We start from the raw sequence: 26,121 nt of genomic DNA, 5'->3' as shown, positions 1-26,121 counted from the left end.
CTGAGAGCCATAGTGCCCCTGACACCTAATTTAGTGACTGTGACATTCACCTATTAAGGTCTGGGATAGGAGATTGACATGAAGTAGCCAAGGTAAAGATGTCACGCAATAAGGCTAACGTATGAAATATGACAAGATTAAGCGAATGATTTTCAAGAGCTTCAGGCTAAGGCTTCAGAATTCATAATAGTTGCATTTATGAAGGCAGTATATAATTAAAAGTAGTCTGATAGTCAGTGTGAGAAATTTACATTTACCTTCAAGAACATCAAGGAACATCTACAAAGAATTTCATGACATTTAAAAAGTAACTAACAACAAGACCAAAACGTTCTTAACCAAAAGGAATCATTAAATAGAACAATAAATATTTCCATTCCTTTAAAATGCTAGAGTAATGTAAAACAACAACAAAAATAAAAAACAAAAGATCTAAAGAACCAAATGCAGACCATGGCAACAATAGACCTAGACTATGTAGATAAAATGCTACCTACTGATGTAAGGGTAACACTGTATTTTTTTTTTTTTTTATAGCAAGCCAACACCATTTATTTAAGCAGATGCAATCAATGACATGACTGTTATTTATTTGTTGCAATACCATATACAGGGAATTGACAGGTATTTCTGAATTTAACTTTCATGCATCTTTCAATGCCCCCTTCTCATACAGCTCATAACTGACTCAATCCCTTTTTTTCTGAATTGTAATGAAATGTCTTCACTGTAGTGTAGCACTATATTTTCTATTTTTAAGATTTAACACTTTAGCTTAGTTTGATTTAAAAATGTAATTTAGTTTAAAACTTTTTTTTTTCCTTTTCTTTACTTCCCTCCCCTCCTACTGGATTTAATGACCCTGTTTTCTCAAGGCTGCATGCATACTTCGTTAATCTGTTTAAACTCCAGAACACTGACTTGAAAGAAACTGTTCCAGCCCTTAGACATCTGCTTCGCTGGCAACCAGGCTGAGATTCACTCCTACTACAGGGTCCAAGATAACTTAATCTCTGAATAAACTGGACTCTGAGAAGCATTTTATTTGTTTTTTGTTTGTTTGTTTGTTTGTTTTCTCCAGACATCAGCACCCAGGAATTGTCTGATTAACTCTTTCTTCTTTTGTTCTGCTTCTTCCTACATGCCTGTAAAACCTTCCGGCTGTTCTCAGAAGGGGGAAGGTGGTTTTTGAGATAGCAGCCTGCCATTTTCCTGGAATGTTTGTATTTTGAATAAATCTACTTTTCTTTCCACCAAGCTTGTCTCTCGATCATTGGCTCACAAGAGGCAAGCAGCTGAACCTGAGTTCGGTAACACTGAGAACAGGTACCTGTTCTCAGAACACTACCTCTCTTTATTCTCTCCTGATCTATCATAGGATAGGATGACCCCAGAGGCTCCACAATTTGACACATTGCCCAAAGGCCTGAAATATTTTGTTTATTTATCTATTATTCGTAACTTACTAAGAGTGTCAGAATCAGGTAATGAATTTTTATCAAGTGCCTTTTCAGCACTTACGGAAATAGTCACATAGTTTTCTATTTTAATCTATTAAAGGTGGTGAATTATAGCAATAGATTTCCTAATGTTGAACCATCTTTGTGATCCTAAAACAAACTCTACTTAGTTATGATATATTATCTTTTGAATAAATCACTGGATTTGATTTGATAATACTTTACTTAGGATCTGCACCTTACCAGTTTACAAAAATAAGGTTTAAACATGATACTGCTAAAAATGAGAGATAGCTGGATGGAGAGAAAGTACAGGTAGGGAAAATAAAAAGCATCCAGGAGCAAGGTAATCACACCACACTTTTGCCACGAAGTCCTACACTCTGAAATCTAATATTATGAGATATTTTTATGGCTGCTTTGTCCAAACCTACCTGAATAAAAGTGAGCCTGGAACCTGGATGACCCATGTGTTACCAAAGTCAAGGTAATATACTGGCTCATATCCACAGTTTCAAGTACCTTTGTGTACCTTGGCAATGCCTTCCTCTCCCTTGGCAGGCCCACCATTCCATTATACAGTTGACCCTTGAACAACATGGGGGTTTGGGGCACCAGCCACCAAATGTTATATGCAGAGTCAAAAATATAACATTTGACTCCCGTAAAACTTACCTACTAATAGCCTGCTGTAGACCACAAGTCTTAACAATAACATAGTTGATTAACACATATTTCATGTTTTATATGCATTGTATATACTGTAGTTTTACAATAAAGTAAACTAGAGAAAAGAAAACATTAAGAAAACCATAAGAGAAAATACATTTATAGTATTTATTGAAGGAAAATGTGCTTATAAATAGACCTGCACCGTTCAAAACCCAATTGTTAAAGGGTCAACTGTATAGGCAAGGGGTCAATCATAGCCTCTGTCTTTATTCATTTGTTTGTTCAGTCATTCAAAAATATGTGATATTTAATGGGTACGTACCTCCTGTTGTCAGGCACTGGGGATAGAACAAGACAGAACAAGATAGGACTCCCCTCAGTAGAGCTCACATTCTAGTGACAGAAACAAATATAAAACAAAAGCAAATAACACAGTCACACACACACACATAAATTGTGATAAATGTTATGATGGGAAAAGGCAGGGTATTATGAGAAAGTATAATGAGAATTTAAGTTGGAATGGAGAGACAAGGAGAAACCTCTTTATGCAGAAGAGGTTTATCTCATGAAGTATAGGGAAGAGCATTCTAAGCATAGAGAACAGCATGTGTGCAAGGGCTTGAGGTTTGGTGTCTTCAAGAGCTTTAAGAAGGTTAAACTGGCTAGAGAGTCAATTTCTCTCTAGTGCATCAAAAACCAATGAAGAACAGCCCCTTCTCCCTCTCCCTACCCTACACAGAATAAAACAAAAAGTTATTATTCTCTAGCAGTATTTAAGCATGTTTCTTTCAGGGAAGATTTAGGAAATAGATTCACTTTGAAAATGGACTGGTTATTCTGTGAAATAATGTGATTGGTTAAGGGGATGCAATATTGTAATGGAAAGAAAGGGGCTGCTATCTAATGACTCAGCAAACCTTCACTGAACTGTTCTATGTGTCAGGCAGGTGATGTGATAAAATAATATCACCTCACATTTGTATAACAGTTAACATTTAAATGCATTTTTGTTTATATTACCTAATTTTGTGACTCACGAAACTCATGAGGAAGATATATTTACTACCATTTGATAGATGTTATGATAGACTCAGAGAGGTGAAGTGACTAATCCAAGGTCATCTGGCTAGTAAACAGCAGAACCAGAGCTCAAACCCAGTGGTGTTGTAGTAAGTGCTTTTTCCCACTATGTTGGATCATACTTATTAAAAGACCCACAATTCTGAAATGCTAAAGAATAACCTTTTATTTACTCTGAATCACAAAGACAAGGACTGGAAGCTAGGGATAACCTTGAAGTAGAAGACCCATGTATCCTGGATGGCCAAAACCAGTACATGATTATATTTGATGTTGTGATGAAATTATGAATAGCACTCCCTTTGCTCTCAAAGGTGTCTTGGTTTGAATAATAAATTGTATGGTCACCCAATCTTGAAGAGAAATCTCCAGAGTGCCCTGAGAGAAGTTGGCAGAGAGGATTGGGAAGCAAGAAGAGTCATAAATGCTGACTTACAAAATAAGTCGGTGGAGGTACATCATCAAAATGGTGGCGTGAAGTGAGCATCTGGAAATCTCCCCCGGAATTTACAACAAATTGAAAAATTATAACTCCACAAAGGACTCCCTGCACAGCAGACGTGCAAGACGAAGAGTCTCACGACTGAATTCACCTAAAGGTGGGCGAATTGCGTGAGCAGGGAGGAGGGAAGGGAGAAGTGCGGAGACAGAGCCGGGTGGGCGCAGGACTCAGACCTAGCTCAGTGCTCCGAGCTCACTGCATCCCAGAACAACCGCAGCTGTGGCAGAGGGAAGAATTCGGATTGCTAGGGCTCCACCTACGGCCCACAGGGCTGAGGGGACAGCACGGTTGAACACGGCTGAACCCAACGCTCACGGCAGAGACCTCAGAGCAAAGACTAAGGGAAGAAGGCTGAAGATAGTGGTTTAAGCCCTCACTGCTGCGGAGAATGGAAGCCTTAGACACTGAGAATAACCGCCCCCTTCCTGCCTTCCCAGAGCTCTCCCCGCACCCACCTGCCCAGTGCTAGAAGCAGAACAGTAGCAGTGTTGGATCAAAAGAACAGAATATTTGCAGTTCTGAGAACTGTGGTCCGAAGACACAGATTCACAGACCAACTAGTTCCAGCAAAGGGGAGGGAGTTGTGGAAGCAAGACCAGCTGTGGTGGTGGTCGTCGCCATTGCTCTGGGCGACCTCTCACAACGCACCCTGCCCTATCCCCACCTATCTGGGCGGATGCCTGCAGGAGTAAACAGAACTCCTAAAACACGGGCTCTGATGCAGGAAGAGTTTTGGAACTTCAAAAGCTCTCCGTATCCCTAAAGGGACATGGCGCTTATGATCCATGCAAACTGTTAACAGAGGACAAGCCCGCCTTCCAGGGAATCCCTCCATTGTGTGAGAAGCTGGAATAGTGCAGAGAAAACATAACATTGCAGTGTGAGAGAGAAAAAAAGGCTGCATTTGGAGAGAAAATAAAACATTATAGCAACATGTACTGGAAAACAAAAGAAACACCTCTTCGTATCAACCTGTGGCAGAACTCACTCCTGTAGATGTCTAGGAAGGCAAACAATAAATCATTAATTGCCATGAATAACCAAGGCAACAAGACAGCTCAGAGAGAAAGTGAAAAATCTCCAGAAAATGAACTTAAAGATATGGAAATCTGTCACGTAAATGACAGAGAATTCAAGAATGCAGTTCTGAAAAAACTCAACGAGATGCAAGAAAACACAGATAGGCAGTTCAATGAACTCAGATACACAATCAAAGAACAACATGAACATTTTATCAAAGAGATTGAAATTTTAAAAAAAAACAAATAGAATTTCTGGAGATTAAGAACTCAATAGAAGAAATTAAGAATGAAATAACCAGCTTAGGTAGTAGGGTTGACCAGACTGTGGAAAGAATCAGTGACATAGAAGATAGAAACCTGGAAATGACACAGATGGAAGAAGAGAGAGACTTGAGACTTAAAAGATATGAAAGAACTCTATAAGAACTTTCTGACTCCGTCAGAAAGAGCAATATAAGAATAATGGGCATACCAGAAGGAGAAGAAAGAGAGAAGGGAACAGAGAATATATTCAAACAGATTGTCGATGAGAACTTCCCAAACTTGTGGACAGAACTGGATCCTCAAATCCAAGAAGCAAATAGAACACCTAATTACCTCAATCCCAACAGGCCTTCTCCAAGGCACACTGTATTGAAGCTGTCTAAAATCAACAACAAAGAAAGAATCCTCAAGGCATCCAGGGAAAAGAAGACAGTAAACTACAAAGGAAAGTCCATTAGATTATCATCAGATTTTTCAGCAGAATCTCTACAATCCAGGAGGGAGTAGAACCAATTATTCAAACTATTGAAAGAGAGAAATTATGAGCCAAGAATAATATACCCAGCAAAGACATTCTTTAGATATGAAGGAGGAATAAAGACCTTTCCAGACATAGAGAAGCTGAGGGAATTTCTAATACATGACCTGCACTACAAGAAATGCTAAAGGAGGCTATTCGATCACCATCAACAGGGACAATTTATGGCAACCAAAACATAAAAAGGGGGAGAGGAAAGGCCTGAACCAGAATATGGGAATGGAGAAAGTAAGCGTGCTGAAGAACATGTAATACTCTAAATATCAAAGTTTCTTTTACATAACTTAAGGGTAACCACTGAAAAAAACATTTCAGAAGTGAAATATATACTGTAAAAAAAGAAGAAATAGAGGTAGGCATCATAGAACACCACCGCACAGAAATAATAAACAACAACAAAAAGGGAAAGAAACAATGGAGACATATTCTTACCAGAAAATTAAAGATAGAATGATAGGAAATCCTCACATATCAATAATTACCCTAAATGTAAATGGACTGAACTCACCAATAAAAAAGCACAGAGTGGCAGATTGGATCAAAAAATTAAACCCAACCATGTGCTGTCTCCAAGAGACACATCTCAGCTACAAGGACAAGCATAGACTCAAAGTGAAAGGGTAGAAATTGGCACTCGAAGCAAATGGTACCCAGAGAAAATCAGGTGTAGCCATAGTGATATCAGATGAAACAGACATCAGGGTGAAAAAGATAACAAGAGACAAAGATGGACATTTCATAATGGTAAAGGGGACTATACAACAAGGAGACATAACAGTCATCAATATTTATGCCCCCAATCAGGGAGCACCAAAATATACCAAGCAACTAGTAAGAGAACTAAAGGGAGAAATTGACCAAAACACAATTATACTAGGGGACCTAAATACATCACGGACAGCTATGGATAGATCATCCAAACAGAAAATAAATAACGAAATAGCAGCCCTAAATGACACATTAGATGAAATGGACATAATTGACATGTATAGAGCACTTCATCCTAAAATATCAGACTATACATTTTTTTCTAGTGTACATGGAACATTCTCAAGGATAGACCACATATTGGGACATAAAATCAGCCTCAGCATATTTAAGAAGATTGAAATCATACCAAGCATATTCTCTGATCACAAGGCTTTGAAACTGGATATCAACTGCAAAAAGAAAGCAGGAAAAACCACAAATACATGGAGATTAAACAACATATTTTAAAGATTGACCGGGTCAAAGAAGAAATTAGAGGAGAGATCAAAAGATACATAGAAACAAATGAGAATTAAAATATATCCTACCAAAATTTTGGGGATGCAGAGAAAGTAGTTTTAAGAGGGAAGTTTATATCATTACAGGCCTATCTCAAGAAACAAGAAAAATACCAAATAAATAACCTCATGTTACACCTTAAAGAACTAGAAAAAGATGAACAAGTGAAACCCAAGGTCAGCAGAAGAAAGGAAATAACAAAAATCAGATCAGAACTAAATGAAATAGAAAACAAAAAGACAATAGAAAAAATTAATGTGACAAAGAGCTGGTTCTTTGAAAAGATGAACAAAATTGACAAACCCTTGGCTAGGTTCACTAAAATAAAAAGAGAGAAGACACCAATAAACAAAATCAGAAATGAAAAAGGGGAAGTTACCACTGATGCCACAGAAATACAAAGGATCATCCAAGAATACTATGAAGGAGTATATGTCACCAAATTCAATAACCTAGAAGAAATTGAGAAGTTCTTAGAAACATATAGCCTTCCTAGGCTGAACCATGAAGAACTGGAAAATCTAAACAGACCAATCACCAGTAACAAAATTGAATCAGTCATCCAAAACCTTCCCAAAAGCAAAAGTCCGGGACCAGATGGCTTCACTAGTGAATTCTACCAAACCTTCAAAGAGGATCTAATACCAATCCTGCTCAAACACTTCCAAAAAATTGAAGAAGAGACAGTACTCCCTAACTCATTTTATGAGGCCAACATTACCCGGATACCAAAACCTGGTAAGGATAACACAAAAAAAGAGAACTACAGACCAATATCTCTGATGAATACAGATGCAAAGATCCTAACCAAAATTCTAGCAAATCGAATGCAACAATGCATTAAAAATATTATTCATCACGACCAAGTAGGATTCATCCCAGGGGCACAAGTGTGGTTCAACATCCGCAAATCCATCAATGTGACACATCACATAAAGAAAATAAAGGACAAAAATCATAATTATATCAATTGACGCAGAAAATAATTTGACAAGATACAACATCCATTTATGATTAAAACACTTAATAAAATAGGTATAGAAGGAAAATCCCTTAACATAATGAAGACCATATATGACAAATTCTCAGCTAATTCCATAATTAACAGTGAAAAACTGAAGGCTTTGCTCTACTTTCAGGAACGCAACAGGGCTGCCCCCATCACTTCTGTTTTTCAACATAGTTTTGGAAGTCCTCGCCAGAACAATCAGACAAGAGAAAGAAATAAAAGGCATCCAAATTGGGAATGAAGGAGTTAAATTGTCACTCTTTGCAGATGACATGATGCTATATACAGAAAACCCTGAAGACTCCACCAAAAAGCTATTAGAAACAATCAACGAATACGGTAAAGTTGCTGGCTACAAAATCAACGTAAAAAAGTCCATTGCATTCCTATATAATAACAATAAAATCTCAGAAAAAGAAATACAAAAAAAAATTCCTTTTGCAATTGCAGCAAAAATAATAAAATACCTAGGAATAAACTTAACCAAGGATGTGAAGGACCTATATGCTGAAAACTATAAGACATTTTTGAAAGAAATTGAAGAAGACACAAAGAAATGGAAAGACATTCCGTGCTCATGGATTGGAGGAATCAGCATAGTTAAAATGGCCATATTCCCCAAAACAAGATACAGATTTAATGCAGTCCCCATCAAAATCCCAATGGCATTTTTTAAAGAAATAGAACAAAAAAAAAAAAAATTATCAGATTTGTTTGGAATCACAAAAGACCCTAAATACCCAAAGCAGTCTTTAAAAAAAAAAAATAATGCTTGAGGTATCACACTCCCTGACTTTAGCTTGTACTACAGGGCAACAATAATGAAAACAACGTGGTACTGGCTGTCAAACAGACACGTAGACCAATGGAATAGAATTGAGAACTCAGAAATAAAACCACATAAATATGGAAAGATAATTTTTGACGAAGAAGCAAAAAACATACAATGGAGAAAAGATAGCCTCTCCAATACATGGTGCTAGCAGAATTGGAAAGTCACGTGCAAAAGAATGAAACTGGATTGCTATCTGTCACCATGTACCAAAATCAATTGAAAATGGATCAAAGTCTTAAGCATAAGACTTGAAACAATAAACTGCATAGAAGAAAACATAGGTACTAAACTTATGGACCTTGGGTTCAAAGAGCATTTTATGAATTTGACTCCAACGGCATAGGAAATAAAAGCTAAAATAAATGAATGTGACTATATCAAACTTAAAAGCTTCTGCACAGCAAAAGAAACCATCGACAAAATAAAGAGGCAACCAACTGAATGGGAGAAGATTTTTGCTAACAGTGCCTCCGATAAGGGTCTAGTATCCAAAACATATAAGGAACTCATTCAACTCAACAGCAAAAAAACAAAGAACCCAATTGAAAAATGGGCAGACGACCTGAAGAGACATTTCTCCAAAGAAGACATACAAATGGCAAATAGACATATGAAAAAATGTTCAACATCACTAATCATGAGAGAAATGCAAATAAAAACCTCAATGAGATATCACCTCACCGTAGTTAGAATGGCTATCATCAACAAGACAAATAGTAACAAGTGTTGGAGTGGCTGTGGAGAAAAAGGATCCCTGATACACTGTTGGTGGGAATGCTGACTGGTGCAGCCATTATGGAAGGCAGTGTGGAGTTTCCTCAAAATACTACGAATAAAATTACCATATGACCCAGCAATCCCTCTTCTGGGTATCTACCCAAAAAATCTGAAAACATTTATCCAGAAAGATACGTGTGCTCCAAATGTTCATTGCAGATTTAGTTACAGTGGCCAAGAGATGGACGGAAACAACCAAAATGTCTTTCGATAGATGAATGGATAAAGAAGTTGTGGTATATATACACAATGGGATATTATTCGATGGTAAGAAAAGATGTAATAGGACCATTTGTGATAACATGGATGGATCTTGAGATTATAATGCTAAGCGAAATAAGTCATACAGAAAAAGCAGAGAACCGTATGATTTCACTTATATGTGGTATATAAACCAATAACAACAAAAGAACAAGACAAACAAATGAGAAACAAAAACTCATAGATACAGATAACAGTTTAGTGGTTACCAGAAGGTAAGTGGTGAGTGGGGTGTTAGATGAAGGTAAAGGGTATCAAATATATGGTGATGGAAGGAGAACTGACTCTAGGTTGTGAACACACAATGGAATTTATAGATGATGTAATGTAGAATTGTACATCTGAATTCTATGTAACTTTACTAACAATTGTCACCCCAATAAACTATAATAATAAAAAATTTTTTAGAGGAAATTCTAAAAAATAATTTTAAAAATATATCATATGGTTCGTAATTTTTTCTGTCTTTTGAGTGTATAATTTTACCAATAGCTTTCAAATCCTTATGCACTGAAGTCATTTAATTTTGACCCTGCATACACACAGGGAGATACAGACACATACACATATTTATAATTGAAACCAATTTTTCCAAAACAATACTCTTTTATTCTACTGTTTTCTATTCTGTTCCTTTTTGTTCTATTACATTCCATTACATTTTATTCCATTAAAAAAATATGTGATTAACTCACCAAATGGATTTCACAATCTAGTAATTGGCATGACCATCAGTTTGAAATGGGCAAAGAGTGCTTGCTTACCTTACCAGAGTGTCAATCAGAGTCATTAAAAAAATTCCTGGTAGGCCTAGGCACTCTTACTTTTCGAGGTTTATCCCACATCTTATCAGACATATTAAAAGGGATACAACCCACAACCCATATGCAACATTAAATGTATTCTTTTTATGTGTGAAAACTGAGTTGCAGTTGACAAGCTGACATAATGCTCCATTTTGCTGACATTTATTTAAACATTTATTAATGTTGATTTACTGGTTTTATTTTCATATTTTAGTGCCAATAAGCTTATCTTTCAGGTTGCAAACATTTTGTAGGTCCTTAAAAAAGTCATGTCATTGGTGCTGGGCCTATACAGCTGAATGGATAAAACAGCTGTGCTCGCAGTTAATGATTATGAATTCATGAGTGGAGAGAAATGATGCAAGATTATTATCTCTGCTAGCTTCTCTGATAGAAAGCCACTGTGGCGTTGAATGGGATACTCTGTAAGGTGCGATGGTCACTTCAGTGAAGAGAGACAGAAGTGAAAGGCAAACAGAACTCAGGACTGGGAGACCCAAGTTTGAATCCCTGCTCTGAACAGGACCCAAGGCAAGTAACTTCCTCTTTCTGAACCTCAGTTTACCTTTGTAAAATGAAGATCATATTAATCACAGGATGCCTACCAGGCAGGAATGTTTTAAGGATTAAAATGAGATAATGCATGTGAAAGCACTTTGCAAATTGTAAAGCACTATCCATTTATTATTAAAATATTCAGTGGATGCTATTTTTGTGGCTGCCCAGCATGCTTAGGTTTTACTGAATGGAAATTTATGATCTCTAAAGCATCGCTCTCAGGGATATTTTGTGTGCACAAAGCAACCGTAGCTTAGCACCTATAACTATTAATGTTCCCCTGTTTCTCTCTAACACAGTTCAGACAGCCTCCTATGTGTTGTGAACCTTCAGGAAGTCTAGTTCTCCCTGAAACACCACTCTTTCTTGCCAAAATACTATAGCAGTGCTATTAAAGGCGGATGGCTGATTTCCTGAACTTCCAGGACTCCAAACCACTGCAATTTAATTTAATTAAAATGAAGACCAGGCAGAATGCATGATTACTTATTGATAATGTATGCAGACACAGGCAGACATAGGGAATTATTTTGACAAAATCCATATAATGGATGCAGATCAGAGGCCCTGAACAAGCCAGTTTGTCAAATTAAATAGGCCATCTCCAGAATTTTAACAGCACTGTGAACTTAACAATAATGATGTTTTTACATTGTTTTGGAACAGCAGTTGGGAAAGAAACTAAATAATATAAAATGATTTCCAGACATACCTTATTTAGAGCTAGAGAATAAAGTACTAAGGCAAATTATTTCACAAATGCTCACATGGAGTTTTTAGCTTGTCTGTGTATCAGACAAAATCTTTAAGCTGGATAAAACAGTGATTGTTGTTTTTGAGCTGCAACCCTGGGGGTGATTTTACTCTTCTTCCGCTTGGTCAATATTGTACTTGGATTAATCAATCTTATCAGTTGCCATTGATATTTCTCCAAGAAAGTAGTTTACACAACCTCTGCTGCTAATTTATTCACTCTGGTATTATGCCTCCAGTTGCAAAGTCTGTTTCATTGGAAAAAAAATGGTGGGATACCTTAGGATCTCAAGCCCTCCTTTTCTCATTTTGGCTGTCCCTCAACAATCTATTCTTTTCACTCTAGCCCTAAGAGATCACACTGATTCCCTACAGCTGACCTATGTGGGACACAAGAATCCCACATTTCAAACTAAGTGGGCATTTCAACTTCGATATTCACCATCACTTCAAATTCAGCTTGTTTAAATCTTACCTCTTTCTCCATCATCCAGATGGGTGGCACAGAAGTTCTTATTTAACTGACATGGGAAGGTAGAAGAGTGGGAGACCTTTCTAGCCAAAGTTTAAACCAAAATGCTTGCTATAACTGGACTATAAGAATATTGTTCAAGTTTTGCTTCCTATTGATGTTGTAACAAATTACCAGAAACTTAAAGGCTTCAAACAAGACAGATTTATCATCTTACAGTTAAGGAAATCAGAAGTCTGAAATGGGTATCACTAGGCTTAAATCAAGGTGTCAGCAGGCTGAGTTCCTTCTGGAGGCTCTAAGGGAGAGTCTCTTTCCTTGCCTTTTCTAGCTTCTAGAGGCCACCCACATTCCTTGGTTCTTGGCTCCTTTACCCCTTCTTCAAAGCCAGTAATGTTGCACCTTGCTATGTCTTTCTTCTATAGATATATTTTCCTTTAACCCTTACCTCCCTTTCTGCCTCTATCCTCCACATGTAGAACCCTTGTGATCACATTAGGCCCACATGGATAATCCAGGATAATCATTTCATCTCAAGGTCGGCAGATTAGCAACCTTAATTTCATTCACAAAATTAATTCTCTCTTGTCATGTAACATTACATGTTCACAGGTTCCAGGGATGGACATATTTAGTGGGTGGTAGCTATTCTTCTACATACCAAAAGACTATACTAAGATTTATGAATCTGAAGCAAATCTGAGATGTGTCATATATAGCACAATTGTTAATATCTGGTGCAAACGTGAGTCTGTTTCTTCTCACATCAGTTAAGTGATTGTAAAATATGATCAGGTATACAACTAAAGGTTTTCTTCTTTGTTTAGATTAATCATATCGATTAAGGTATCAGCTCAATGGCATTATACTAGATCATTTTTTCTACATCCATTTATCACTTGAACTATTTATTGTCTGTTGCATTCTTAAGGTTCTCACAATCCATTTTCACATTAGTGGATTCTCCAACTTCATTCTACCACTTGTTCTAATGCTTTACCACTGTCAAGAAAATTCTCTTAGTCTCCATGGAGATGGAAATGGAGACTAGGTAGTAAACAAAATCCCTTTAACCATGATTAAGTTATCAGGACATTTCCTTACAAGGTAAATAATCCTTATCTATTTTAGGTATGATACTTGAAATCATTTTGGCTGTTTTCCTTGCGATCCTTGCCAGTTTTCTCTCTCTACCTTAAGAATTTTTTTAATGTGATATATAAAACTGAAAGCAACAAAGAAACAAAACAGACAAATGAAGAAACAAAATCTCATAGAAACAGACAATAGTTTAATTGTTACCAGGGGTAAAGGGAGAGGAGGGTGGTAGATGAGGGTGAAGGAGATCAAATATATGGTGATAGAAGGAGAACTGACTTTGGGTGGTGAATATACAGTATGATATATAGATGATGTATTACAGAATTTTACACTTGAAACCTATGTAACTTTACTAACAATTGTCACCCCAATAAACTTTAATTAAAAAAAAAGAAAATTTGTCCCTTAAATGCACATAAAATACCATGAGGAACATTTTTTACCTTTTCCCTTTAGATATTTCTGAATGGATCAATTGCTTCTTGCTTTTTTATCACTGTTATTAGCCTTAAAAAGGAACCAACAACGTATATTTTATCACTTTAATTAAGGCCATTTTATTTATTTATTTATTTATTTATTTATTTATTTATTTATTTATTTTTAACTAAGGCCATTTTAAAGTCAGAATGCTTGAGGAAGTTTTAACCAGGAACTTAATTGTAGAAATAGGAAGTAAACCAACACTCACAGACAAACAATAGGAATGTAAGCTTCATCACTGGTGGGTATACTAGAAAGTCTGCTTTTCTTTGTGTTTTAGTTGCTTATTCAATCATCCATGGGCATATTGGAAAATGAATGCTTAACTACAACAAGGAGGAAATTTTTGAAGCTCTAGCACTAGAAGTATTTAAAAGGAAGAACTACAACACATTTTATGCATGAAGTGAGGTTGATAAAATGGTTCAGACACCGTGGAAAACAGTTTCTCAGTTCCTCAACAAGTCCAACATAGAATTATCATATGACCCAATAATTCTACTCCTAGGTATATTGAAAGAATTGAAAACAGGTATTCAAACAAATAGTCGTACATGAATGCTCATAGCAGCACTATTCACAATAGTCAAAAGGTGGAAACAACCCAAATGTCCATCAGCTGCTGAATGGACAATCAAAAAATGTGGTACATCCATGCAATGGAATATTATTCGATAAAAAAAAGGAATGATGTACTGATACATGCTATAACATTGATAAGCTTTGGAAACATTATGCCAATTGAAAAAAGCCAGATACGACAGACCACATATTATATGATTCTATTCATTTGAGATATCCAGAATAGGTAAATCCATTGAGACAGAAAGGATTTCCAAGGTGGTTGCCAAGGCCTGGAGGGGAGGAAGGAGTGGAGAGTGACTACCAGTGTGTATAGGTTTACTTTGTGTGATAATGATGAAAATGTTCTGGAATTAGATATTGGTGGTAGTTGTACGGCATTGTGAAAATATTAAAAACAACTGAATTGTACACTTTAAATGGGTGAACTTTATGGTATGTGAATTATAGCTCCATAAAGCTGTTATTTTAAAAAAAGTAAAGTTGAACTGCCCTTATGTGAATCCTAGCAAAAAAAAAAAAAAAAAAAAAAAAATGACTGCTGGATATTGTCCTGGTCTGCTTTTCATGAGAGTACTGGGTAAATTGCTCAATTTAAGAAAAAAAGTTTTTTTTTTTTTTAAATCCCCAAACTCCAATAATCTAACAGGTTATCTGAGGAAGCTCACAAGGAATTGGAGACCAAAGCCCTGTGGAGAAAACTTAGAGATATGTTGGAATATTTCAGTAAAACAAAGCCTTTGGGAGAATATCCTGGAGAGGAGACTATGAGGCTTTGAGTATGCATCAGTCAGTGTCACAGGAGGGATCAGATGTCATTATCACAAGTGTTCACTGCAAAGAGTTGACTGAAAGTTCTATTTACAGAGGCATGAGGAGAATTAAGGGAATTAACAAGGGATGGCAACCCACCGAGGGACTGACAACACTGGGAAGCCTTCTGGGGGCGGAGGGGGAGGGAATGATGATAGAGAAGACCAGAGAGAGCAAGGGGATTTGGCAGAGGGGCTACTGGACAAGAGCTGTCATCTTCTAATGTAGTCACTTCCAGAACGGCAGTGAAAAAGGGAAAGAGATAAATACTCTGACCTCTCTCTTCTTCTACCCTACAGTCTCCGGATGGTGTCACCCATTAACTAAATCAAAAGAGAAGCTAAAGAGCAAAGGAGTCCAGGTGATGTGGTCCATAGAATCTAGCCTCTCAGCGCAGAGAAGGGCAGAGAAGAGACTGTGTGTGTGTGTGTGTGTGTGTGTGTTTGGCAGGGAGAGCAAATGGAGAATAACTAACACAGAGTGCCTACTTGTTATATCCACAGTTCCCTTCTTAGAGATGCCGAGGCAACAAACACCTGCATAGGCTCCATACTTTATACCTTGGACCTAAATATGCTGGCCACAACCAAAATGAAAAAAATCCATACCAGTGACTAACATTTGTTGAGTTCTTACCATGTATGAAGCTACCCACCTCACTGAATCCTTATATCATAACCTATAAGTAACATTCTTTTTGTGATACCCATTCTATAAATGGAGAAGTGTGGCATTTGGAGATTTAGTAATTTACCCAATGTTGACTAGCTAGCAAGTAGATAAGGGATCATCTGAACTGAGGGAGGGAGTTTGGCTCCAGGGTTGTTCTCTAAACAACTGTACCTGCTGGAATAAGAATTGAGCAGGACTGCATAGGCTGGCCAGCAACCTTAGTGGTAGTTAGCCTTAGTGGTAGTTAGTCTGCCTTACAGGGGTGCTCACTCTTATATGGTGACTGGCTGACACAATCGGATATTCTCTCCAAGAGGAACCTGAATACAAGATACAGAACAAGTCACCAGACCATGGGGTTCAAAAAACTGAAAGAAAAGGAGGGTAGTTAGTATGGCAGAAGAAGTGATTGATGAGCTCAGTCATCAGTATGGCTGAGTCATCACTATGGGAAACACACTGCAGAGGGGACAACTAGAGCTGCAGCTAAGTTGACAGAACAGATGCTGGCCTTCTAGAACTACAATGTCTTCTGAGCAAGGCTGCAGTTTGGTGAGGCCTGCCTGTGAGGCTGATGATGCTTCTTGTTCTTTTTTACTTTCCTTTTAGGTCTTTACAGTAACTCCCCACTAACTGAAGATATCTGAACAGATTATGTTCCTTACATTCGAATAAAGTTCAACAGAGATGAATTAGTTATTTAAACATATGAGGATCTCTTTGGCAAAAAGAATCACCAGTCTTTTTTTCTTCTTCTTCTCCTCTCTATATATTTCCTCTGGAAAGAAAGAGAGGAAATTGATGCATTGTAGTCAAAAAAATGTAGGTCAGTGATGTGGGAGTTGTACTATGATGGACACTTCCAAGTGAAGATACGAAATCATCTCTTCTGGAGAATTTTAAAAATAGTCTTCTCATCTATCAAGGGGGGTTTCCATGAGATACTGCCTGAAGACACAATGGCTCCCAACTGCGATTCTATAGACCTGTGTCAAGTCCCTAAGGAAGTTTTCACTGTCAGCTACAGAGCAAGGAAAATAAAAACATTGGTCTCTCTCTCTCTCTCTCTCTCTCTCTCTCTCTCTCTCTCTCTCTCTGTCTCTCTCAGCATCAGTATTAGATTGCTTAGTGTCATATCTTAGGATAGACTATTCCTCTTTTAGTGTTAAACTATCCCCCTTCATAAAATTATGGTAATGGTAGGTGATAGTAGATTATAGTGGTTGTTCCTTCTCTTTTTAAAATAGTCTTACTTGGCAAATAAAAAGTTGGCAAATTTTTCTCAGTATCATTTTTTTTATTTTTTTATTTTTTTTTAATTTATTGGGGTGACAATTGTTAGTAAAATTACATAGATTTCAGGTGAGCAATTCTGTATCACATCATCCATAAATCACACTGTGTGTTCACCACCCAGAGTCAGCTCCCCTTCCATCACCATACATTTGATCCCCCTCACCCTCATCCCTCACCCCCCAACCCCCTTACACTCTGGTAACCACAAAATAACGTTCCCCAGATTAATTTTCAAACCCGTGGCCATCCTGTGGTCACCAACTGCCCTCCAATCCCCTCACCCTCCCCCCACCCCCTACCCCTCCCGCCCATCTAGCAACCCTCAGTTTTTCCTCTTTGTCTCCAAAACTGTTTCTGATTAGTTCATTCACTTATTCTTTTCTTTAGAATCCGCAAATAAGTGAGATCATATGGTACTTATCTTTCTCTGTCTGACATATTTTGCTTAACATACTGTTCTCTAGGTCCATCCATGTTGTTGCAAATGGTAAGATTTCTTTCTTCTTTATGGCTGCGTAATACTCCATTGTATAAATGTACCACAGTTTCTTAATCCAGTCATCTACCGACGGGCATTTTGGTTGTTTCCATGTCTTAGCTATTGTGTATAGTGCTGCAATAAACATAGGAGTGCATAAAGATTTTTGAATTGAAGTTTTGGGTTTCTCTGGATAGATACCTAGGAGTAGAATTACTGGATCATAGGGTAGTTCCATTTTCAGATTTTTGAGATACCTCCATACTGTTTTCCATAGTGGCTGCACCAATCTGCAATCCCACCAACAGTGCACAAGCGTTCCCTTTTCTCCACATCCGCGCCAGCACTTGTTGTTTGTTGATTTATTGATGATAGCCATTCTGACTGGGGTGAGGTGGTATCTCATTGTGGTTTTTATTTGCATTTCTCTGATGGTTAGTGAGGTTGAGCATTTCTTCATATGTCTGTTTGCCATCTGTATGTCCTTTTTAGAAAAATGTCTCTTCAAGTCCTCTGCCCATTTTTTAATTGGGTCGTTTGTTTTTTTGGAGTTGAGTTGAGTGAGATTTTTATAGATTTGTGATATTAATCTCTTATCAGATATATCATTGGCAAATATCTTTTCCCATTCAGTAGGATCCCTTCTTGTTTTATTGATGGTTTCCTTTGCTGTGAAAAAACTTTTTAGTTTGATGTAATCCCACATGTTTTTTTTTTCTCTTACTTCTCTCGAGCGAGGGGATATATCAGTAAAAATCTTACTCCGGGTAATGTCTGAGAAGTTTCTTCCTATATTTTCTTCTAGGTATTTTATGGTTTCAGATCTTACATTGAAGTCTTTAAGCCATTTTGAATTTATTTTTGTATATGGTGTAAGGAGGTGGTCCAGCTTCATTTTTTTGCATGTGTCTGTCCAGGTTTCCCAGCACCATTTATTGAATAGACTGTCATTACTCCATCGTACATTCTTGCTTCCATTGTCGTAGATTAAATGGCCATATAGGCGTGGATTTATTTCTGGACTCTCTATTCTGTTCCATTGATCTATGTGTCTGTTTTTATGCCAGTACCATGCTGTTTTGATTACTGTAGCCTTGTAGTATAATTTGAAGTCAGGTATTGTTATACCTCCCACTTTGTTCTTATTTCTCAAGATTGCCTTTGCTATTCGGGGTCGTTTATGGTCCCATATAAATTTTAGGATTATATGTTCTATTTCTGTGAAAAACGACGTTGGCAGTTTGATAGGAATTGCATTGAATATGTATATTGCCTTAGGCAGTATGGACATTTTAACTATATTAATTCTTCCTATCCATGAACATGATATGTGTTTCCATCTATTTATATCTTCCTTCATTCCTTTCTTCAGTGTCTTATAATTTTCTGAGTACAGATCTTTTACTTCTTTGGTTAAATTTATTCCCAGGTATTTTATAGTCTTTGGAGCGATTGTAAATGGGATTGTTTTTTGAATTTCTCCTTCTGATGTTTTATTATTGGTATATACAAACGCAACTGATTTCTGAATATTAATTTCGTATCCTGCTACTTTACTAAATTCATCTATCAGCTCTAATAGCTTCTTGGTGGAGTCTTTAGGGTTCTCTATATATAGTATCATATCATCTGCATATAATGATAATTTTACTTCCTCCTTACCGATTTGGATGCCTTTTATTTCTTTTTCTTGTCTGATTGCTGTGGCTAGAACTTCCAGCACTATGTTGAATAGAAGCAGAGATAGTGGGCAACCTTGCCTTGTTCCTGATCTTAGGGGGAATGGTTTTAGCTTTTCCCCATTGAGTATGATGTTAGCTGTGGGTTTGTCATATATTGCCTTTATTATGTTGAGATATGATCCCTCTATTCCCACTTTCTTAAGGGTTGTTATCATAAATGGCTGTTGGATTTTATCAAATGCTTTTTCTGCATCTATTGATATGATCATGTGATTTTTATGTTTCATTTTGTTAATGTGGTGTATCACATTAATTGATTTGCGGATGTTGAACCACCCTTGCATACCAGGGATGAATCCCACTTGATCATGGTGTATGATCTTTTTAATGTATTGCTGAATTCTGTTCGCTAATATTTTGTTGAGGGTTTTTGCATCTATGTTCATTAGAGATATCGGCCTGTAGTTTTCTTTTTTTGTGGTGTCTTTGTCTGATTTTGGGATCAGGGTGATAGGGGCTTCGTCAGAAGTGTTTGGGAGTCTTCCCTCCTTCTGGATTTTTTGGAAGAGCTTGAGGAGAATAGGTGATAATTCTTTTTTGAACGTTTTGTAAAATTCACCTGTGAAGCCATCTGGTCCAGGGCTTTTGTTTGTTGGGAGATTGTTGATTACTGATTCAATTTCCGTGGTGGTAATCAGTCTATTCAGGTTTTCTGTTTCTTCTTGAGTTAGCCTTGGAAGGTTGTACGCCTCTAGAAAATTGTCCATTTCTTCCAGATTGTCAAATTTGTTGGCATAGACTTGCTCATAGTAACTTCTTAAAATTTTTTGTATTTCTGCAGTGTCCGTTGTCACTTCTCCTCTTTCATTTCTGATTTTATTGATTTGGGTCCTCCCTCTCTTTTTTTTAATGAGTCTTGCTAAAGGTTTGTCACTTTTGTTTATCTTCTCTAAGAACCAACTCTTGGATTCATTGATCTTTTGTATTGTTTTTCTGGTTTCTATTTCATTTATTTCTGCTCTGATCATTATTATCTCCTTCCTTGTGCTCCTTTTGGGCTTATTTTGCTGTTCTTTTTCCAGATCCCTTAAATGTGAAGATAAACTGTTGATTAGTGATGTTTCTTGTTTCTTTAGGTAGGCCTGCAATGCTATGAATTTCCCTCTTAGGACTGCTTTCGCGGCATCGCATAGATTTTGGGTCATCATGTTTTCATTTTCGTTTGTCTCGAGATATCTTTTGATTTCTTCCTTGATCTCCTGCTTGACCCATTCATTATTTAGTAATAAGTTATTCAGCCTCCATGAATTGGTGTGTCTTCCAGTATTTTTCCTGTAGTTCATTTCTAATTTCATAGCATTGTGATCAGAGAAGACAATTGGTATGATTTCAATTTTCTTAAATTTATCAAGACTTTTTCTGTGGCCTAACATATGGTCTATCTTGGAAAATGTTTCATGTGCGCTTGAGAAAAACGTGTATTTTGCAGCATTGGGGTGAAATGTTCTGAAAATATCGATTAAATCCAAGTGGTCCAAAGTATCATTTAAGGCTGTTGTTTCCATATTGATTTTCTGTCTGGAAGACCTGTCCCTTGTTGTCAGGGGTGTGTTGAAGTTCCCTACTATAATAGTGTTACTGTTGATCTCTGTCTTTATATCAGTCAGTACCTGTTTTATATATTTAGGTGCTCCTATGTTGGGTGCATAGATGTTTACTAGGGTTATGTCCTCTTGTCGGATCGATCCCTTTATTATTATATAGTGCCCATCTTGATCTTTTAGTATGTTCTTCATTTTAAAGTCTATTTTGTCAGATATAAGTATTACAACTCCAGCTTTTTTTTCGTTTCCATTTGCATGATATATCTTACTCCAACACTTCACTTTCAGCCTGTGTGTGTCTTTTGTTCTGAGGTGAGTCTCTTGTATACAGCATATACAATGGTCTTGCTTTCTTATCCAGTCAGCCACCCTATGTCTCTTGATTGGAGCATTTAGTCCATTTACATTTAAAGTGATTATTGATAGGTACATAGTTATTGCCATTTTTAAATTTGTAGTTAGGTTGTTTTGATCTTTCTTCTATTTACAGAAGTCCTTTTAGTATTTCTTGCAATGCTGGCTTGGTTGTAATAAATTCCTTTAGCTTATTTTTTTCTGGAAAGCTCTTTATCTCTCCATCAACTTTAAATGATAGCCTTGCTGGATAAAGCAATCTAGGTTGTAGGCCTTTGTTTTCCATCACTTTGAGTATCTCCTGCCACTCCCTCCTGGCCTTCAATGTTTCTGTAGAAAAATCATTTGATAGTCTTATTGGAGTTCCCTTGTATGTAACCGTCCATCTTTCTCTTGCTGCCTTTAGGATTCTCTCTTTGTCTTTAAGCTTTGCCATTTTAACTATAATGTGTCTTGTTGTGGACCTGTTTGGGTTTATCCTGGTTGGAACTCTCTGCACTTCCTGGACTTGTATGTTGGTTTCCTTCATCAGGTTGGGGAAGTTTTCAGACATTATTACTTCAAATATGTTCTCAATATCTTGCTTCCTCTCTTCACCTTCTGGTATTCCTATGATGCGCATGTTGTTGCGCTTGATGTTATCCCAGAGGTCTCTTAGGCCATCCTCATTTTTTTTTATTCTTTTTTCTTTCTGTTGTTCCGTTTGGGTGATCTCTGCTACCTTGTCTTCTAAGTCGCTGATTCGATCCTCTGCTTCATCTAGCCTGCTGGTAATTCCTTCAAGTGAGTTCTTAATTTCGGTAATTGTGTTCTTTAGTTCTAACTGGTTGTTCGTTATGATTTCTACATCCTTCTTTATGTTTTCTCTAAGCTCGTTCGTTATGATTTCTACATCCTTTTTTATGTCTTCTCTAAGCTCCTTAAACATTCTTATCACCAGTGTTCTGAACTCTGACTCTGAGAGGTTGGTTACGTCTGCTTCATTTGGTTCCAGTTGTGAAGGCTTCTTCTGTTCTTTTATTTGGGACGTGTATCTTTGTTTCCCCATTCTGGCTGACTGTGTTTATTTTGATATATTAGGTAGATCCCCTAGAGTTTTTAGTTCTTGCTAGATTATCTTATGTAGTATGTGTCCTTTATATTTGACTCGCACCGCGTCGTCCTCCTCTGCGTGTGCTCCAAAGGTGACTCTTGTGTTGTGTACACTGCCCCGTTCAAGAAGATCTTTAATTGTTTTTTGCTTGTAAGTAGGTGGGGTTAACTCCTGGGCTGACCCGTTATGAGACATGGCTCTGCCCCCCGCAGGGCACTCTGCTGCGTGAGGGTTGACCACCCTAATGTGGTTTGGCCTCTATGGGCTCCAGTGCCTGCAGAGAGCCTCCTCTGGGTGTGTGACCTGCAGGTCAAACCCGGCAGCACTCCGGTTTGGTCTGGAGTTGGCCCCTGGATATGCTGAGTCCCGTGCCTCTCAAGCTGGGCCCCGGCAGTGCAGCCTCAGAACAAAGCAAATCACCAAGCATAACAGCAAGGACAACAGCAAAAAAAAAGAAAAAAATCAAGTACATTCACATGCAAAAAACAGCCGATAACCCCCGCTAGACACAGGCAAACATATCAGAGATATAAAGACAAAGCAAAACAAAACAAAGCAAAGAAAACAAAAAGCAGCGACCGTCTCGGCCTGAGCCCACCAAGCAATGTCCAGGTTGTCCTCTGCTGTACCAAAGAGCCCCCTGCTTATTGCGCAGGCAGAGCCGGTCACCTGGTGCCCAGAGTGACTTTGGGACTGCAGACTTAAATGCGTGGGCCTGAGGGGTCTGGATGATAGTTTTTACAAAGTCAGTGCAGTTTCTGCCCTTGTCTGCACTTATGCACACTGAGAGTAGCACCACCAGCCCCTTGTCCAGAACTCCTAAGTCCTAGGGCACTTCTTCAGTGTGAGTATGTATGAGTGCGGGTGGGAGATTTCTGATCTGCTGACCGTGCCTCACAAGCTGGGCCCCGGCAGGGCAGTTTCAGAACAAAGCAAATCACCAAGCACAACAGCAACAACAACAACAAAGAAAAAAGTCAAATCAAATACATTCACATGCAAAATCATCTGATAACCCCCACTCGACACAGGCAAAGATATCAAAGATACAAAGACAAAGCAAAACAAAACACAACAAAGCAAAACAAAAAAGCAGCGACAGTCTCGGCCTAAGCCCACCAAGCAATGTCCAGGTTGTCCTCTGCTGTACCAAAGAGCCCCCTGCTTATTGCGCATGCAGAGCCAGTCACCTGGAGCCCAGAGAGACTTTGGGACTGCAGACTTAAATGCGTGGGCCTGAGGCTTCTGGATGATAGTTTTTACAAAGTCAGTGCAGTTTCTGCCCTTGCCTGCACATATGCACACTTAGAGTGGCACCACCAGTTCCGTGTCCAGTACTCTTGAGTCTTAAGGCACCTCTTCAGTGTTTGTGTGTATGAGTGCGGGCGGGAGATTTCTGATCTGCTGAAAGCCCAGAGCTGCTCCTGCCTCACTGCTGATCTCCGGGTGTGTCTCTGCAGCTGCACCCACCCCGCCCTAGGCAAGCCAGGAAGGGTGGGGGCTGGGGTTCGAGGGGTCTTCACTCTCCCAGCCCTCATTTTTTTTTAAATATCATTTTTCTGAGACAATTAATATCTGAAAACCGTAAGCCCAAAGGGACTCCTGAGGTCTCTGCTATCTGTAAGATTCTAGGTTTTAAAGTCTTTAAGATAATAGAAAATCAAAAGGACTAGGAAGGAAAGATTATTTTTTATTCAATCTACCAAAGTAACAATTTAATGGAATCTAACCATCTTAGACATGAAAGATAATAAGTGGAGGTGCCTATAAGTTAAAATTTTGTAGTTTCTAAGTGGAAATGACAGTCTAAATGTCAAATCCAAAAACATGGCCTAAAGAATGCCACACCAAAGGTCACAGTTAGAAGGCAATACTCAGCTCTGGAGACAGTTATAAGTCAGATAGTGTGTGATTCCACTGGTATGCAGCCATCATGAAAAGGGAACTAAAATCGTTTGAAGTAAGAATGTGTCAAAAGGGAACGCTAAATAGGCCCAAAGGGAGTGTTTAAATGAAAAAATGCCTTAGATCTTTTAGATCTAGAAGAAAATTATTTCAAACACAAATTAATATGCAACTAGTATTTTCTGTTTTGTGAACATCATACTGCTATTTATATAGAATTATATCAACATACCTAAAGCCTCTGCTAGGCCCCAAACCTTCTGTCCATAGATGTCGGTCTTGTTCCAGGCAAATGTGTAGACGAGATTAATTGCAGCAGGAAATGACTTCTGTGTCAATCGCCCTTCCACAGCTACTGTGAGGTGTACTTTAATCATTCCCACGGGAATGGTTGAATGTGTCAAAAGGATCCGTAGCAGGGTTTTATACCCGGGGGTGCGGCTGCTCAGGTAACTCAGCCTCACGAAGCTGGAAGGAATACGGATCTCCTCCTGTACAACCTGAAAGAAAAAAGCCAAATTGGCTCTTATCAGTGGTCACCGGTAGACAAAGGATACTGCATGCTTTGCTGTCTTAGAAACATGCCAAAGGAGAGAGCTTATAGGGATCTATGGATGTCAAGGCATTTGTTCTAGAATTTTTGTGAGGCTGCTTAACCATAGGTTTCAAATTTTTCACTGCATCTGTGTAGGAACAAGACATCCAGCTAACCCTGAGGACTACTCTCCTTTCATATCTGCCAGGAAAGACTGTGAAAAGCACAATTCCAGTTTTTCAAGTGTTCCAAAAATTGCTTAATAGGAATTGGAGATCACACTGCTAAATGTCAAGCAATTCAGTGAGATGAGCTTCGTTAAGTGGTCTTTTTATTATATATACCCATACACAAAATCTTGTTTGGTGTATTAAATCATATATCACAAAACTGTAATCCTTATTGAGGCTAAGTTAAGAGGAAGGTCTCCAGAAACAGGCCCAGTGAGTGATATTTTATGACAGAGATTGTGGATTCCCTAGAATTAATCTTTACTGATGCCATCAAACTATTCTTCAGAGCTTTGGAATGATCCTGAGGGCCAAATATTTAATCAAATTTTAGTTACATATTTCTCTGTGCCTAGATGTACCAATAGCAGGGAATAAGTTTTTCCAAGTTGGCACATGTGACTGAGCAGCAAATAACTCCCATTAACTCCTCTGCAAATTTTATACTAAACGTTAGTCCCAGAGTGAAAATACCGTTTGGATTCTTTAATTAATTGCTATTACTTATTTTTTTATTAGCACAGATGGAGTTAAAAAACCAAAAGTGGTTACTAAAACTAAATCTTGTGTTCTATGACTTTCAACTTTCAAAATACAGCTGAAGAAAGAGCCCATCTTATTTAACACATTTAAGGTGACATGGATAGTGTAGATGTTTGTGTGCCCTGATTGATGTTTAGCTCAGAACGCTGTCGCCTCTTCCTTTTCCAAACTAGTGCACATAGTAGAACTGATTGTTAAACACATGGTATCTTGTATTGTCCAGGATTTCTGCTCATTTTTTTCTTTCTGGGTGCACAAATCCTTTTTGTCTATTTATTGCCCAGTTTTTCCTTCTCTACATCAGCTATTTGATACCAAAGTTATCCAAAGGCTATGTCTTTTTAGATGGTGGCAGAAGCACAACAGTGAAAAACAGCATGCTACTTACCACATTAGTATTTCATTTCCCTAAGGAAACACACAATTTTAGATAAGTTTGAAAACTTTTGTGCTGAAAGAGACCCATACT

The 26,121-nt window shown here is 37.9% G+C and overlaps 1 protein-coding gene across 2 annotated transcripts in view; it reads right to left on the bottom strand.

Moving 5' to 3' along the window:
* TENM1 (teneurin transmembrane protein 1) overlaps positions 1-26,121 on the bottom strand; it is a 1,301,460-nt gene that overhangs the window by 198,185 nt on the left and 1,077,154 nt on the right. For both annotated transcript variants that reach the window (XM_033111932.1, XM_033111941.1), the window contains one exon: positions 24,577-24,844. In XM_033111932.1, coding sequence (XP_032967823.1) covers positions 24,577-24,844 — 268 coding nt within the window. The remainder of the gene's footprint in view (positions 1-24,576; positions 24,845-26,121) is intronic.

The sequence above is a fragment of the Rhinolophus ferrumequinum genome, chromosome X (assembly GCF_004115265.2).
Source record: "Rhinolophus ferrumequinum isolate MPI-CBG mRhiFer1 chromosome X, mRhiFer1_v1.p, whole genome shotgun sequence".
Taxonomy (NCBI): Eukaryota; Metazoa; Chordata; class Mammalia; order Chiroptera; family Rhinolophidae; genus Rhinolophus; species Rhinolophus ferrumequinum.
This window is presented reverse-complemented; position numbering and strand designations above follow the sequence as displayed.